Source organism: Patella vulgata, chromosome 4, assembly GCF_932274485.2.
Source record: "Patella vulgata chromosome 4, xgPatVulg1.2, whole genome shotgun sequence".
In the NCBI taxonomy this organism is placed as follows: domain Eukaryota; kingdom Metazoa; phylum Mollusca; class Gastropoda; family Patellidae; genus Patella; species Patella vulgata.
Window position 1 is genome coordinate 6,296,125 of NC_065882.2, and position 16,333 is coordinate 6,312,457.

General features: G+C 37.3%; 2 protein-coding genes across 10 annotated transcripts in view; one reads left to right on the plus strand and one right to left on the minus strand.

Moving 5' to 3' along the window:
• Nucleotides 1-16,333, plus strand: part of LOC126817386 (scavenger receptor class F member 1) — a 69,655-nt gene that overhangs the window by 31,550 nt on the left and 21,772 nt on the right. The gene's annotated exons all lie outside the window — the stretch shown is intronic.
• LOC126817358 (zinc finger protein 436) overlaps nt 1-16,333 on the minus strand; it is a 52,287-nt gene that overhangs the window by 23,701 nt on the left and 12,253 nt on the right. The window contains exon 7 of one of the 9 annotated variants that reach the window (XM_050544260.2): nt 1,928-4,049. The exons of 6 other annotated variants lie outside the window; for them this stretch is intronic. In XM_050544260.2, the coding sequence (XP_050400217.1) occupies nt 3,006-4,049 (1,044 nt within the window). In that variant the 3' untranslated portion in view covers nt 1,928-3,005. Of the gene's footprint in view, nt 1-1,927; nt 4,050-5,241; nt 8,233-10,198; nt 12,805-16,333 lie in introns of those variants that run through there. 2 more of the 9 variants (XM_050544252.1, XM_050544258.2) reach the window with 2 other exon arrangements.

A 16,333-nucleotide genomic window follows, 5' to 3' on the forward strand; every position in this document is an offset into this window, starting at 1 on the left:
CCGGTAAAATAAAGGAGTAAGGTTCTACTTCTAGTTCTTGTCTGCGATATGACTACTGTGAAAACAGGTGTTCAACCACCTGCTATTACTACTACAAGCTTTTATCACAGATCACACATGTTTCAGTATAGTTTAAACATTCAGCGCAGACATTAAGTAATGCTGCACGAGAACTTCAGCTCGAGTGTTGCATCTATATACATGTATTAAAGGAGCTAAATCGCTAACATTTGGGACCTAGAAATCGACAAAAGTAGGTCGCAAAGCATATAATACTGTAATATGAATGTATATAAACTGATTTACATTCAATGGTTTCCGTTTTTACTCCAATTTCAAATCAGTTATGTTCGGTGAAATAAGCCAGCAGTCTCAAGCGAGCGCAAATTTCTAGCGTCTGGTTATTCCAGTCTACATACGCCGTTTGAATTGGTGCAATGTGTCTAGACTCGTCCCTCGAGTCTCTCAATGCAACTGGGGCTGAAGCGCATTATGGTACACGATTTGTGTACCAATGGTAAAATTTGTATTTTGTCTTAAATATTGGATATCAAAAGCCCATCTTTTCCCGGTAAGATCACAACATGAATGTTGATTTAATTTGACAAATAAATCGTGTTTTCAATGTTGAAGATTTTGGATGATATTGAGTTAGAGACTTAGCTACTTTAATGTATTTAAAGATACATTATGTAAGATTTAGGTAAAGAGCTAGCCATTCTTGCTATAATAGTTCGAAAATAGATAATGTAAAATTAATAATTTGAAAATTTCAATCAAATTACTTTATTGCGAGCGAAGATATTAGCCTTTGAAGGTTTGGCTATACACATGTGCAATAATTTCAACCAAATATAGCTGAATCGTTCTAATCTATTTAATATCGGAGAAATCTGATGCCATCGTGAGTTGATTATTGCCTGGATAAGTTAATTAAAGATACATTATGGGAGATTCGGTAACGAGTTGGCAGTTCTCACTATAATAGTTAAAATTTCATTCAAATTGAACCACTATGAACCGAGAACTAAGCGACTGAAATTCCCATAAGCCTCGGTCATCATTACTAAAGTCAGTACGATAAACAGCATAGTCTCGATTATCCATTTAATCGTTTACTAGAGAAGGAAAGTTATGCAGTAAATCGGCTTACAATCCACTAAAGATCGCAGGCTAGCGCTGCCATCTAGAGTTGATTATGGTCTGGATAAGTTAATTAATGTCTAATTAATAATTTAGATAACATTTCAGGTCTAAAGAAAGACCTGAAATAGACAGATTTAGCTCTTGCATAATGTATGTTTAATGTCTAATTAATAATTTAGAAAAAATTTCTGGCCTAAAGAAAGACCTGCTATAGGCAGATTTAGCTCTTGCGTAATGTATGTTTAAGCAACGTCGTGCTCTCGACCTTTAAACCACTCAAAATACGGATTACTTTATCATGAATACATGTATTTCCATGACTACATGATCGCCATAGTATAGTTTCAACATTGAGAGCAAAGCATTAAGTGCTGCACGAGGACTTCATCTTGAGTGTCGTATCTATATATGAAGCAATGTCTCGCTCTCGACTTTTAAACAGCTTGAAATACGGATTACTCTATCATGAATACATGTATGTCCATGATTACGTGATCGCCATCTTTTATGAGTAATACATGATTGAAGAAGTACCCCTCATACAGGTACAGACTTATGATCATACACTGTGTTACCATGGAGATATTTTGGCAGTAAATGCCATAATAGGACTCTGGCATCCACAGACAAACACCAGAAACATTTTCAGAATTTGTATTAATTTCTAGAGTCCATGATGCAATAGGAGCAAACATTTACACAAAACATGAGTTGCCAGGAAACAAACTATAAATTTAAAAGAAATGAAATGGGGGTGGGGGTGGGGTGGGGTGGGGGTTATTAATGTCCTACAGTATGCTATGAGGTAAATTCTGCCCGGAAAACGGCACTATGGCCTACTCTTTTTTAAAATTCCAACTATTAAGGTTTTTTTTACATTCATGCCAATGTGTTTATGACTTGGCCCTTGCCAGGCCTACACCACTGACAAGGGGGAACCACACCGGAAAATAATGATGAAATCATTCCCCTCGATAGGATTGACAAACAAGTAATATAAATTTTGATTTTAGGGGCGTTTCCTTACAGTATTAACTACTGATGACAAGAGAGAGAGAAATGGGGTTTAATGTCCACTCGACACAAACTAGGTCATTTCGAGACTAACATATGGTTCAATAATTCGCTTGCACATAGGGGTCTTTAGCAGTGGGAGGAAACCGGAGGACCAGGAGAAAACCCACGAGGTTGGACAGGTGACCCTACTCCTTGTCATGTACAACCGGTGATTCGAAATCACGGCAGTCGACTCAATGACAGACATTATAATACAGCGCACGCACGCTAACCATTCAACCATCCAACCCCCCTGCTGCTGAGAATCATTAATTTTTAAATATTTTGTAAATTTTGTCAACTTTTGACCTATTGTGTTTATTTCAGATTAGAAATATATTATTTTCAAAAGAAATCCACACATTTTAGCATTATCCCACATTTTAATAAATTTGATTGTATTGTATGAGTAAATTCATTGAAATTCTGATTTTACTGCATCTAAATTCGTTAAATCTAAATATTAAGGCCACCTGCAGATTTCGGGAGATGTAAACAGGGCTAGCGCTAACCCTAACCCATGATACTTGGTAACAATCATGTGCCCTTATCATGTTTACATCTGGTGATGTTGAGAAAATCTGCAGATGGCCTTAACATACAGATCTGATCATGTACATTAACTGGCAGGCAAATTCTCCAACAAGACATTTTGAATGCCAGTCTGTCAAGACCGAGACATTTAACTGAAAGGAGTGCTCTGGTAGGTAGAACAAAGAAGGATCCAAGCAGCAATAAACTTTCACTGATCAACTTCCGAATTTATACTAGTTTGTTGATGTCTTTTAAAATGTGTTTTCGTTTCACTGATCCCCTTCCGAATTCATACTAGTTTGTTGATGTTTTTTAAAATGTGTTTTCGAATGAGCTATCATATTACATCTCTGTACAAATCCCTTGTTACATATCGGACAGACATGATCAAAAACTTCCTTGTGAATTTTAGTATGCAACCGTAGTATTTCTTTAGAACGGAAACCTTTATTACAGTAACTACACACGAATGGTAATTCGCCTGTATGGATACGCACATGCGCTTGCATGTATCTTTTACTTTTAAAAGTTTCTGTACACACATTGCATTGAAATCGCTTCGGTACATGACGTTGATACACGTGATTACTCCTTTTATGGGATGAATGAAAGTACTCATCGCAATGGTCACATTTGTAAGGCTTGACATCAAAATGAATATTCAGATGTTCTTGTAGCGTGGATTTATCTTTATACGTCTTTTCGCATATGTCGCACTTGAACTCTTTTTTATCATGTCTTTTAACATGTAAATTGCAAGATGCTGTTGACTTAAAAATCAATCCGCAGATGGGACATATCGACTGTTTCGATGTCCCATCAGTATCGTGAACTTGCTTCTTGTGTCGTTGGACATATCGTTCTCTCAAAAACACCTTACTGCATATGTCACACTGGTATTTCCCTTCCCGAGGTTCGTGACATTCCATATGACTTTCCAAACGGTCTTCTTTTACCACTTTGCAACAAATTCGGCAAGCTATGTTCTTTTTCTCTGGGTTTTGTGAACATCTTAATCGGTGTATGCTCAATGATTTATGATTCTTCAGGATTTTCTCACAAAACGGACACATAAAAGGGCCACTTTGAGCATCTTTCCTTCTTTGTCTCACTGGTTTGGACTCAGAAGACGATTTCGATTCACTTTCGTCTTCAAAGCTATTTTTGGAATCGGTGTTGATTTCAATGTTCGAGGAATTTTTTCCTAATCCAATCAGCTTTGTTGCTGATAATACAGTTTTACTATCTCGATTGTCATCAACTACATGTAACATCACTTCGGTACTCTCTTCTTTTTCAACCTCGTTTCCGTCCTATCAACAAAAAAGAAAATAACATTTGTAGTAACATCGGACTTCCTTGTTGTGTTCCCTGTGACCGTAATAAAACTACAGGTTAGATAGTTTCTACAACTTTATTGTGAAACTAGTTGGCTTCGAAGGTCCCTCGTTCTCAACAAAGCATAGATGATTGCTGCTCGGAATATCTGGGTGAGCTCTGATCAATTTTGCTCAACACCCTCTTTTATAACCCCCTTATTTCTGCACGTTATAGATTGAACTTGGCGTTAATTTCTTTCCCAAATATGGAATAAAAACCCTATTCGTCCAAGACCGGGGGAGAAGAACATTACTTTATTTGGTCTACCATTACCAGATACGTCATAAATAGATAGAATTTGATAGATATTTTGACAATGGTAAGGATTTTACCAAAATATCACTATTTTTTTTATATATAAACATGTCATTTTACTTTCATTACTATGTGGGATTTGACTCTATATGTGTAGTCCCCGTGCACTTACTAATACAAAGCGTCAACCAAAAATTAGTCAAAGACACAAACAACATGATCCCAAGGACCAAAGTACTACACAAATATTGTCTTGGAAAGAGAAATAATTTAGTGTTAAGACAAACATTCGGATTTGAATAAATTGTCGAGCCTGTTTAATTTGATTATTACTATTTGTTATTAATAACAATTAAACATCAAAACTAACAGAATTTGATTCACTTTCTCTCACCTATAAAATATAAATATATCGACCCTTTGATGTCATAATGGACGCTGACATATCCCAGCATAATGTCACTTGTATGTTGTATTCACAACATATCATATATCGTTCTCATCAGTTCGTGTCTTCCTACAAACACTGAACGAATTCACTCAAATTGGCCAAATTATGCAGGTTGGTCGATGATGTCGTGATCGTGCTGAGACGTCATCAACCGCGACGTCATCGTATGAAACGTCAACATTAGTTGACGGCGCATACATGTATATTCTAGACCACATATACGAAGTTTCATTCCACTAGGACAAACAACTTCTTAGAATTCTTCAATCGAGTCAAAATTGTCAAAATTGAGGTAATTTTACAAGTTAATTAGTTACTGGATAAGTTAATTAAAGTTTAATTAATAATTTAGACAACATTTCATGCCTAAAGAAAGACCTGCAATAGGCAGATTTAGCTCTTGCATAATGTATCTGTAATGTAACTACAATAATCTTTTCAAGTTGACCTAAAGTATGTGGTGCCTCTGCAATGCACACCCTTATGGCTTAAACATACTGTTCATTTCACTCCATTTGTTTCTGGTGACAAATATAACAAATTAAATAGCAACACTGGTGAGAATTATTTATTAAACACAGAGAGAGAGAGAGAAATGGGGTTTAACATCCACTCAACACAAACAAGGTCATTTCGGGACTAACAAATGGTTCAATTTTATTTCTATATTTCGCTGGCGTATACAGGTCTTTAGCAGTGGGAAAAAAATGGAGGACCCGGAAAAAACCCACCCGGTTGGATTTATTTAACAGGTTTTAAATATACATCAACATTCTGTAGACCGTTACATAAACTGATGTCTCTGTTCATTTATTAACACAGGTGCTAAAGAGGTATTAAACATAAACAGATGTCTCTTGCTCATTTATTAACATTGGTGTTAAACCCGATGTCAAACCAATTTCAATTAAAGTTTTTCGGGTTCTTGATACATGTCAGGAGAGCCTGGCGAGGACAGCTGTCTAATCGTTCGAATGGACTAAAAAACGAGGTACATGTACCGTGTATACATTTGCATGCACATAAAAAATCCCTTGGCAGTTGGAATTCTGATTCAATTTAATTGCCTGGGCAAAATTTCTCTCATAGCACACTGTATGATGTATGCTGTAGATATTAACAGTCAGAGCAGAACAGTAGGATGTTAAACCCCATTTCATTTCATTTCATTTCCTAAAGAACAGATATTCTCAAATTCAAATACATGTATGGATTGACATTTTGATTTTTAAATGCAAAGTACACATGTAGAACTGATTATATTTCTAAATACAAAGTACACATACACTGTATGACGTAGAACTGTTTATATTTTGATATAAAATTTGTGAGATCATTCGAATGCTTGTCATATTTCGTCCATGGGTGATGAGCCTTGACATGTCTCATCAAATTGCCTTTCTGTGAGAAATCTTGTCACGTGTCATCAAATTACCTTTCTGTGTGAAAGTATCACCACACAATCACAGGTGACAAGCTTTCGCGTGTCTCATCAAATTGCCTTTCTGTGTGAAAGTATGACCACATATACATGTATCACCGGTGACAAGCCTTCACAAGTGTGACCACATATCACAGATATCTCATCAAATGGCCTTTCTGTGTGAAAGTATGACCACATATATCACGGGTGACGAGCCTTCACGTGTCTCAACAAATTGCCTTTCTGTGAGAAAGTTTGACCACATAATCACAGGCGACGAGTCTTCGCACATCTCATTAAATTGCCTCTCTGTGTGAAAGTTTGGCTACATATATCACGGGTGACGAGCCTTCTTGTGTCTAAAAAAAATTGCCTTTCTGTGAGAAAGTTTGACCACATAATCACAGGAGACAAGCTTTCATGTGTCTCAACAAATTGCCTTTTTTGACCATATATTTCACGGATGACGAGCCTTGACGTGTCTCAACAAATTACCTTTCTGTGAGAAAGCTTGACCACATGTCTCACAGATATGATCTTTTACACCCGAATGGGTCTTTTTATGTATATAAATCATATCCAAAGAACGGAACCGTTTTCCACACACAGAGCATGGATACGGTTTTTCGCCAGTGTGTGTCAATACGTGATACTTGAACGTGGTCCTATTGCTGAAAGATTTCTGACAAATTTCACACAGAAAACGTTTGGCGGTATGAGCCACTCGAACATGATGTTGTCTACGAACAGATGACGGGAAGGTTCTGTCACATTGGTCACAGGGATACGGTGCCAAACCATTATGGACATTCATATGAGTTTTCAGAGTCAACATCGACTGATACGCCTTCCCACATATCGTACATTCAACTTTACAATCGGTTTCGTGTAGTCGAATATGATTTCTAAGGGTCACGCTACTTTTGCGCTGGACCCCACATTTGTCACAAGTGTATTTTTTGCCGGAGTGGGCCGTTTCCATGTGATATTTACGACTAGAGGGCGCACGGAAAACTTTATCACATAACCGACATGGAAGCAACACAACTTTTTTCTTTATCGTACTGTGCACATCGATCACATGTTTTTTGTAGGTCATTTCATTTTTCAGCTCTTTACCGCATGTCTCACAGATAACGCGACTTTCGGTCGAATGATGGTGAAGCCGATGATATCGGAATCCAGACGTGGAACTAAACACGCGAGAACATACAGGACAACAGAACTCCTTTTTCATCCTATTTTTGTGTTTTATTCGAACGTGTTGAGCTAAACACTGCTTATTGGCATATTCAGACCCACAGATTTGACATAAACACATTTCTTTGGTTTTGTGTAAACTTTCGTGATAATGCAAACCAGATTTCGACTTGTATTTCTTCGAGCAAGTTCTACATTTATGATACTCCACTTTCGTATTTTCTGTGGAGTCCTCAGTTGGATCAGATGGCTCACCACCACCACCTTCTTCTGTATTTTCAGAATATCGGACTAACTCCTTGTTGGCTAGTCTATGAGACCGGACCTCGGGAACCTTTTCATTTTTTTGTTTTTTTAATTTTACAGGCTTCCGCATATTTTTTTTTGAGGAACGCCTTGACTGTTGACTTTGGGAATGTTCTTTATCCACTTCAGGTTGGGGTTCTTGATTTAATCTCTCTCTATCCTCTTCTAACTTAATACTATTTATATCGGGATTGGACACAACCGTTTCAGAATCTTTTGATCGCGGTTTCGGGTCAACATTTTCGTCAGTCTTGTCCTCCATGACTTTGTTTGAGTCGTTAGTTTTGTTATCCTTTGTACTGTTTATAGTGGGTTCATGATCGTGAACGTCGGATAGTTCTAACGGCTTTGTTTGAATATTTGTTACCTCTCGAGAACGATCACTAGTATCAGGACATATTGTCTCTCGTTTGTTTATTTTATTATCGGTATCTGAAGCTCTGACCATTTTCTCATCAACATTTAATTTCTTTACAGCAACCTGTTAACAAGAGAAATAAAAGTTTTTTAGGAGTTGCTGTCTGACCAAGACCAGGATCAGTTGAGAGGGATTCAAGTTTTTTTTTTTAGGAGTTCCTGTCTGACCAGGAATGGTTCTATACTCGAAATCATATTCCCCACGACCAGATGAGAAAGGATTTTAGTTTTTTTAGGAGTTCCTGTATGACCCAGTATTGATGCCATACTCGAAATCATCCTGCTCATGACAAGATGTGAAAGGATTCAAGTATTTTTTAGAGTTACCTTCTGCCAGAATTGACGCTACAGTTAATAAATCACCCTTCCAAATATTTTGCCACACACCGTTGAGAAAAAGAATCAATGTATATTCACTGTTATCATACTACATGTATGTTGATGAAAAATAGTCATGTTTCAGAAAATTTGAGATAATTCAGGCGTAGAGCTTACGATTATTCATGCTTTAGATAATCCAGGCCTAGAGATTACGATTGTAACTGTGCTCGACGGCCGGACATTATTATACGAAATCAACAAAAAACACAGAAAAAATGACAAGACACCAGAGAGATCACGGATTATAATATTGAAGGTGCTTTAATTCAATCTAATATTAGTTGATTGGTTTTGATCTTAAAGTTAAAGCTACTGATCAGTGTCGACGGTTGATATTTCCACTTTGTTTTAAGTAAGTGTCATATCAGCAGTTTTAATTTTTGTATCAAAGAGTTTTCTGTGAAGTACCTTGAGTACATGTAATCATGTATTTAAATGTAGCACTGGTACATTGTAGTTACCTGCTGCTCTCAGAATGTCAATATTTCCACAGAGTACATATGGAAAAAAACTAAGCGATTCTAAGAGGCAAAGGAAAAAATCACTGACAAAGGAGAAACTTCACACTTCCATCTGGTGTGTAATGTACATGTTTCCAATTGATAGTTCTATGTTTAGGATAATACATGTACATGTTGAATTGAAAAAATGTCTTTAAGAATCAAAATGAAATGGGGTTTAACATCCTACTGTTCTGCTCCAACAGGGCTAATGAAGACGGGCATACACCATGTTCTAAGAGGGAAATTTTGCCCAGACAGCAGCACTTTGGCATACTCTTATATCAACTTCCAACTGTCAAGGGATCTTGTAAGTGCATGCCAATGTGTACACAGGACCTCGGTTTTCATCCCATCTGAACGACTAAACAGCTGTCCTTTTCAGGCCCTCTCTCCGTCCAGCACCACTTATAATGGGAAACCACGCCGGAAAATCCTGATGAACTTTCTTGGCCAGCACCGGGATTGAATCTGCGACCTGGCTATCAAGCCAGTGTCTTACTCACTTAGCCAGGAGGTTGGACAGGTGACCCTACTCCTTGTCACGTACAAATGGGGACTCGAAACCAGGCCACTTGACTCAATGACAGAGATAAACCACTAAACAATGATGGACTGACACCAGGATATTCTAGTTCAAATGCCAGTCAACACAGCAGTTTCACTGATTTGTATATAATTATAAAAGGTTTGTTAGAAAACAACAGAATGTGGGCTCAACCTTCTACTTCTACTGCAGCAACCGGGCTATTGAAGACGAACATACGTAATGCACCGCCGTGTTGTGAGGGGAAATTTTGCTGGAAAGCAGCATCTCCGCGTACTCTCCTTCATTTCCAACTACAGTCAGCAAAGTTTTTTTTTCTATATGCCATTTTGTATACAGGAACAAGTTTTTTTTTGTTTTTTTTTTGTCCCATCTGAATGACTGTGGAATTTCCCCAGAACAATCTAAGACAACACAGGGATTGACATGGGACCTCCAGGTTAGTGCGACAATGACCCACACGGCTCAATGTGTCTGCTAAACATACTACCATAATGGAATACACGTTTACAGTGTTTACAACTAGACACAATTCATTTCCACCACCCTCTCCCCTTCCTGTACAGTTTCGATATAACAGAAGTCTCTGTATATAAGACTCTTTAATGTGAATATTCGACATGTAACATCATGAACCAATTTAATAACAACAAAACAAAAAGTTTAAAGTAAATATCAATCATGAATTCTTAAACCAAAGGACTTACTTCTTAACCTTGAATTAAACATTTATAAACTTAACCAAGAAAATAGTCCCCACAATTTAATAATAATTGTCATTTTTTATATGGCTTTATAACCATTTACACAAACTGATATCCTTTAAATATCATGAAAGTAGTGAACGCATGTATTAGAGAGGGAAATTGGGTTTAACATCCACCTGACACAAACTAGGTCATTTTGGGAATAACTTTATTTCAATAATTCTCTTGCGCGTAGGTGTCTTTAGCAGTGGGAGGACATCAAAGGACCCGGGTAAAACCTGCGAGGTTGGACAGATGACCCTACTCCTTGTCATACGCCATTTGACTCAATGACCGACCTTATGATACCACTTGCACGCGCTAACAATTTGGCCATCCAACCTCTCATACATGTATGTATGATGAAAGTATTTTTTTTTACTAGAATTAGATACACGAAAAGAAAAATCCACAAAACAGTTAACACATGTGCGATTGTGCAGGTATCTTTCATAGATTGTATATGAATTAGAGAAAGCTAAAAACAAAAAAAAATGACGCAATATTTTCGTAAATAGCACTTAGTATACAATGTACATACATGTAAAATTATAAATACAAATCTTTCTTAAAGAAGGTGTTCACACAAATATTCCAATATTTGCAATAATAATTTTTTTTCACGGCAATTCAAACAGATTTTTTTGCCATCTGTTATTAATTATAACTAAAAAAAAGTTAATTGTATTTATTTCTCCTATCCTATAAATTTGATTTTTTTTTTATCAGAATGTCTAATGATGATTGTAAAATAATGAAACAAAAATTTCAGTACAAGAATTAAATATCTGAAGTAATAAATCATTTACGGAAATTCTTGTCTAAGCTACATTGTACATGTACATATAGGGTGTTCTTGATTTTGAAGGAATTAAATATCAGAAAGAGAGAGAGAAATGGGGTTTAACGTCCACTCGACACAAGCTAGGTTATTTCGGGACTAACATATGGTTTAATTTTATTTACATAATTTGCTTGCGCGTAGGGGTCTTTAGCAGTGGGAGGAAACCGGAGGACTCGGAGAAAACCCACGAGGTTGGACAGGCGACCCTACTCCTGGTCACGTACAACCGGGGATTCAAAACCACGCCAGTCGACTCAATGACAGACTTTATGATACAGCGCGCGCAATTAAATATCAGAAAGTTTGTTTTGATACAAATGGAATGAAGACAACCGTCCATTACTAGTTTAGAATTGTCCATAGAATTGTGTTCTGTGTAATTTGTATTTCAAGTTCAATTACTTGTAGAATACTATTTGTAAACAAAATGAAAGTAGAGTAACATTAACAATATTGTATTGAGCCCCTATATACCGGGCTACTGGTAACCATACTACTGTAATGAAATAAGGGCTGGATGGGCTACTGGAACATGGGCGTCCAAGTCTTTTCTAAGAACAAAAGTTTTCTTGCAATGTTCACATTTAAAAGGAAACTCTGGAAACATGTGTTTTTTACAATGTTTTTCTAAAAGATCCTCATCTTCGAAATACTCGAAGCACACCGAACATTCTCTGTAACTGGCCGATCGATGTAGTTCTAAATGTTGTGACAGCTTCTTCTTGTTCAACAAGTGCTTCTCACAAAATTGACATATAATGGCGAGTTCGTTGGCATGCTCAGATTTTTTATGTAAATTCGCTTCAGCAACGGACTGAAAGATTTTCGGACAAATATTACATTCGTGCAGCTTCATGTGGATTTTCAAAACACGGTAGTGTTGAAACTTTTTGTCGCACAATTCACATGTGGTACTCTTCAGTTCTTTGTCTCCCTTTCCCGCTGCCGGTACTTTATGAGTGCCTTCGATATGATTTCTGCATCCTGAATACGATGTAAAAATACGGTCACATATCTTACAAGGAAATTTTCTTCGGAATATTTTCAGGTGGGTCTTTTTCACGTGTTGACGCAGTAGATGAGTATTTTGGAATTTCTTGTCACAGTGTTCACAGTACTGATCGTTTCTGGACTTGTGCATCTTTGTTATGTGGTATTCGAGTCCCGATTTTGAATTGTACGTCTTACTGCACACGGAACACTTGTATTCCGGTCGATCGTGGATTTTACGATGTCTTTTAGCGGCGTAAAGATCCGTGCTCGTTTTATTACAAATATCACATACCAATAGCTTCTGCCTTTCTTCCAATTTTATCTTTTTTAAGATCTCCTGTTCCTCTTGCGTCAATTCTTTTTTATTTTCTTGATCGTTGGACGCTTGCTCGTTTATCGTTCGTTGATGAGAGGCGGCGTCTGGTTTATCACCCGAGTTTTGTGTTTTTAACTGTTTACACAACGGCTCCGTCTGCGATTGTTCGTCGGGATTAGGCCTTTTTAATTTGTTACCATCTTGTTCGTCTGTGGGTCCTTTGTCAATTACATTGGTTTCTTTTAGTTTGTTTCCAAGTTGCTGCTTTACGGCTGGACTTTTATTATCAGGTGGTACAGACTTTGACACCTAATAATAAAAAATTATAAGGTTTCAGTGGTGTAAAGTGACTTCTAACTGGAATGTTAAATTTCTAAAACTCAAAAAATTTCCCCTATCAACTGTATCGCCTGCATAGCAATAACCAAAATAGATTACTGAACCTTCAAATTCAAAATGCTTTCCCCTTTACAATGAGATTATCAATATGAAATGAAAGTGGTTTTAGGTCCTGTTTTTTCAGTTCCCACCAGGATAATGAAGATGGGAATATGCCACTGGAGTGTCCTATGGGAGATATTTTCCTCGGAAAGCGGCGCTATGAACTACTCTTATTTCAAATTACAACTTTCAAGCGTTATTTTATGTGCACACCCTCATGTAAAGGGTTCTTTTAACTGCACACTCACATGTCAAGTTTTTTTTTTATGTGCACACCCTCATGTCAAGGGTTCTTTTATGTGCACACTTACATGTCAAGTTTTTTTTTTATGTGCACACCACCACATCAATGTTTTTTTTTTTAATGTGCACACCCACATGTCAAAGGTTCTTTTTATGTGCACACCCCGATGTCAAAGGTTCTTTTTATGTGCACACTGCACACTCACATGTGAAGGGTTCTTGTACATGTATGTGCACACCAACATGTGAAGGGTTCTGTAAATATGCACACCGACATGTCAAAGGTTCCATTATGTGCACACCACCATGTGAAGGGTACTTTTTATCAGCACACTCCAATGTCAAGGGTCCCGTTATGTGCACACCCACATGTCAAGGGTTCTATGATGTACACACAGAACCTCAGTTTTCCATCCCATTCCAATGACTGGACACTGTTCTGTCAGGCCCTTCGTCTCGCACTACTCATTAGGGGGGAATCTCTCCAGATACAATGTACATATAATCCCGAGGATCTTTCTCAGCCAACACCGGGATCAAACCCAAGACTGTCATGTCATATGAAATAAGTTTTATAGCTAGTTACATGTACTGTTTGGTTTAGGGGTAAAAAATAACTACAAAGACAAACTTTTATTATAAATAGAATTATAATCTGTGGAAACCGAAATATAACATACAGGTTACATTTGTAAAGTTATAAAATACATGTACAAATAATAGCTCCATTGTTTACAATTTTGTACATACATGTACTGGTCTGACGATCAACATACTATAGCAAACAATATTTTTTTAACTTCGAGCCAGACCGGAATTAAAAAAATTAATGAAAACAGGTTGCAAAACAACGAAACATGAGCACACAGCAGCTAAATTTTCCGAGCAGTCAACAAGGGTTGTCATATTATCATTCTTTTGTGGGTAATGAGAGCATTTACAAGACATCGATATCAATTAAATACAGATTGGATATTATTTTCCGTCATTATACATTTTGTAGGTATACAAAAACCACAAATTTGTGGCTATGATATGAGTATACAAAAACCACAAATTTGTGACTGGGTATACAAAAACCACAAATTTGTGATTATGGCCTATGGGTATACAAAAACCCAAATTTGTGGCTATGGGTATACAAAACCCCCAAATTTGTGGCTATAGGTATACAAAAACCACAAATTTGTGGCTATGGGTATACAAAAAACCCAAATTTGTGGCTATGGGTATACAAAACCCCCAAATTTGTGGCTATGGGTATACAAAAACCCCAAATTTGTGATTTGTGATTGACAATTCCCGAGTTCTGCGCTGGGTGTCGTAGTTTGAGCAATAATATTTCTATAATATTTCTAACAGCTAAGTAAGAAAATCTTCACTAAAGATACATGTACAATATATGTAGTTTATCATCCTTTTCTTAAACTGACAAACAGACTTGAATATTATCAATATCCAAGAGAGAGAAATAGGGTTTAACGTCACAAACCAGGTCATTTCAGGACTAACATATGGTTTAATTTTATTTCAATAATTCGCTTGCGCCCACAGGTCTATAGCAGTTGGAGGAAACCGGACGACCCAGAGAAAACCCATAGGATTGGACAGGCGACCCTACTTCTTGTCATGTACAACCAGGGAATCGAAACCACGCCAGTTGACTCAATAACAGACCGTATGATACAATGTGCACATGCTAACCATTCGGCCATCCAACCCCGCAAGATCCAAGAGTGAAATGATGTATTTCAAATTCAAATCAATAACAAGTTCTCACTAATTGTTGTTAATACATGTATACTTAAATTTATTCTTGTCATATTTCATGGTTTATTCAAATCTTAACAGCATGTGAGTGATTTTTTTATTCCCCCTGTATTCTTGTCAATATTTTATGACATTTGAGGGATTGTTATTTCCCTTATAAACTACATAATATTAGAAAAGTTGAATCTGTGAAGAGAATATCAGCCTTGTTCAGTTCTGTTCAGTTTTTACAAAGATGGGATGAATTGAAAAATTTGTCTACGTATATATTCGCCATTCTCTAGAGATGGACAGAGAGGGAAATGGGGTCTAACGTCCACTCAACACAAACTACACTGTAGGTCATTTCGGTAGTAAAACATGGTTCAATTTTTTATTTCAATAATTTGCTTGCAGGTAGGGGTCTTTAGCAGTGGGAGGAAACCGGAGGATCCACAGAAACCCCACGAGTTTGGACAGACGACCCTACTCCTTGTCACCTGTACAACCGGGGAATGGAAACCCCGTCAGTTGACCCAATGACAGACCGTATGATACAGCGCGCTAAACATTTGGCCATCCAACCCTCCGTTGTAAACAAGAAACATGTACAGTACATGTATCTTCGCTAAAATCTGTCAAGCGTTTATGATAATATTTTGAATAGGGGTTATTTTTAACAAAATTTGTACAAACTATTTCTATTAGAATACCGTAAGTAGTTTAAGATGATGGCAAAAGTTTGATGTGACCGTACGAGTACTATTTTAATTATCTTTTATGAAACCAGGAATGACCCCTTGCATGCAGTTATTGATCTTCAGAACCATTTCCCATACATACTACACAACTAATCACTCTCCTTAATATCAGATTACTCTCCTTAATTTCTAAATCACACTTCTTATCAAAACTTGGAGAGCTTTTTTAGCGGAGCGATTTTTTCAATTTGTTCATTAAGGAGAGCTTTTTTCGGCTCTCCTTTAAAATACAAATGACGACTGCCATTCCAATACCTCTCACAACCAACCTGTGTAACACTACAATAATAAATGAAATGAAATGGAGTTTAACGTCCTACTGTTCTGCTCCTAACCTGGGCTAATGAAGACGGGCATACGCAACACAGTGTGGCTAAGTGGGTAAGACGCTGGCTCGCTAGCCTGGAGGTCGTTTGTTCGATCCCTGCATTGGCCAAGAAAGTTCATCCAGATTTTCCGGGGTGGTTTCCCCTTGTCCGTGATCCAGGATGGAGGGCCTGACAAGGACAGCTGTCTAGTCGTTCGGATGGGAAGAAAAACCAAGGTCCTGTGTACATATTGGCGTGCACGTAAAAGATCCCTTGGCAGTTGGAATTCGATATAAGAGTAGGCCTTAGCGCCGCTGCCCGGGCAAAATTTCCCTC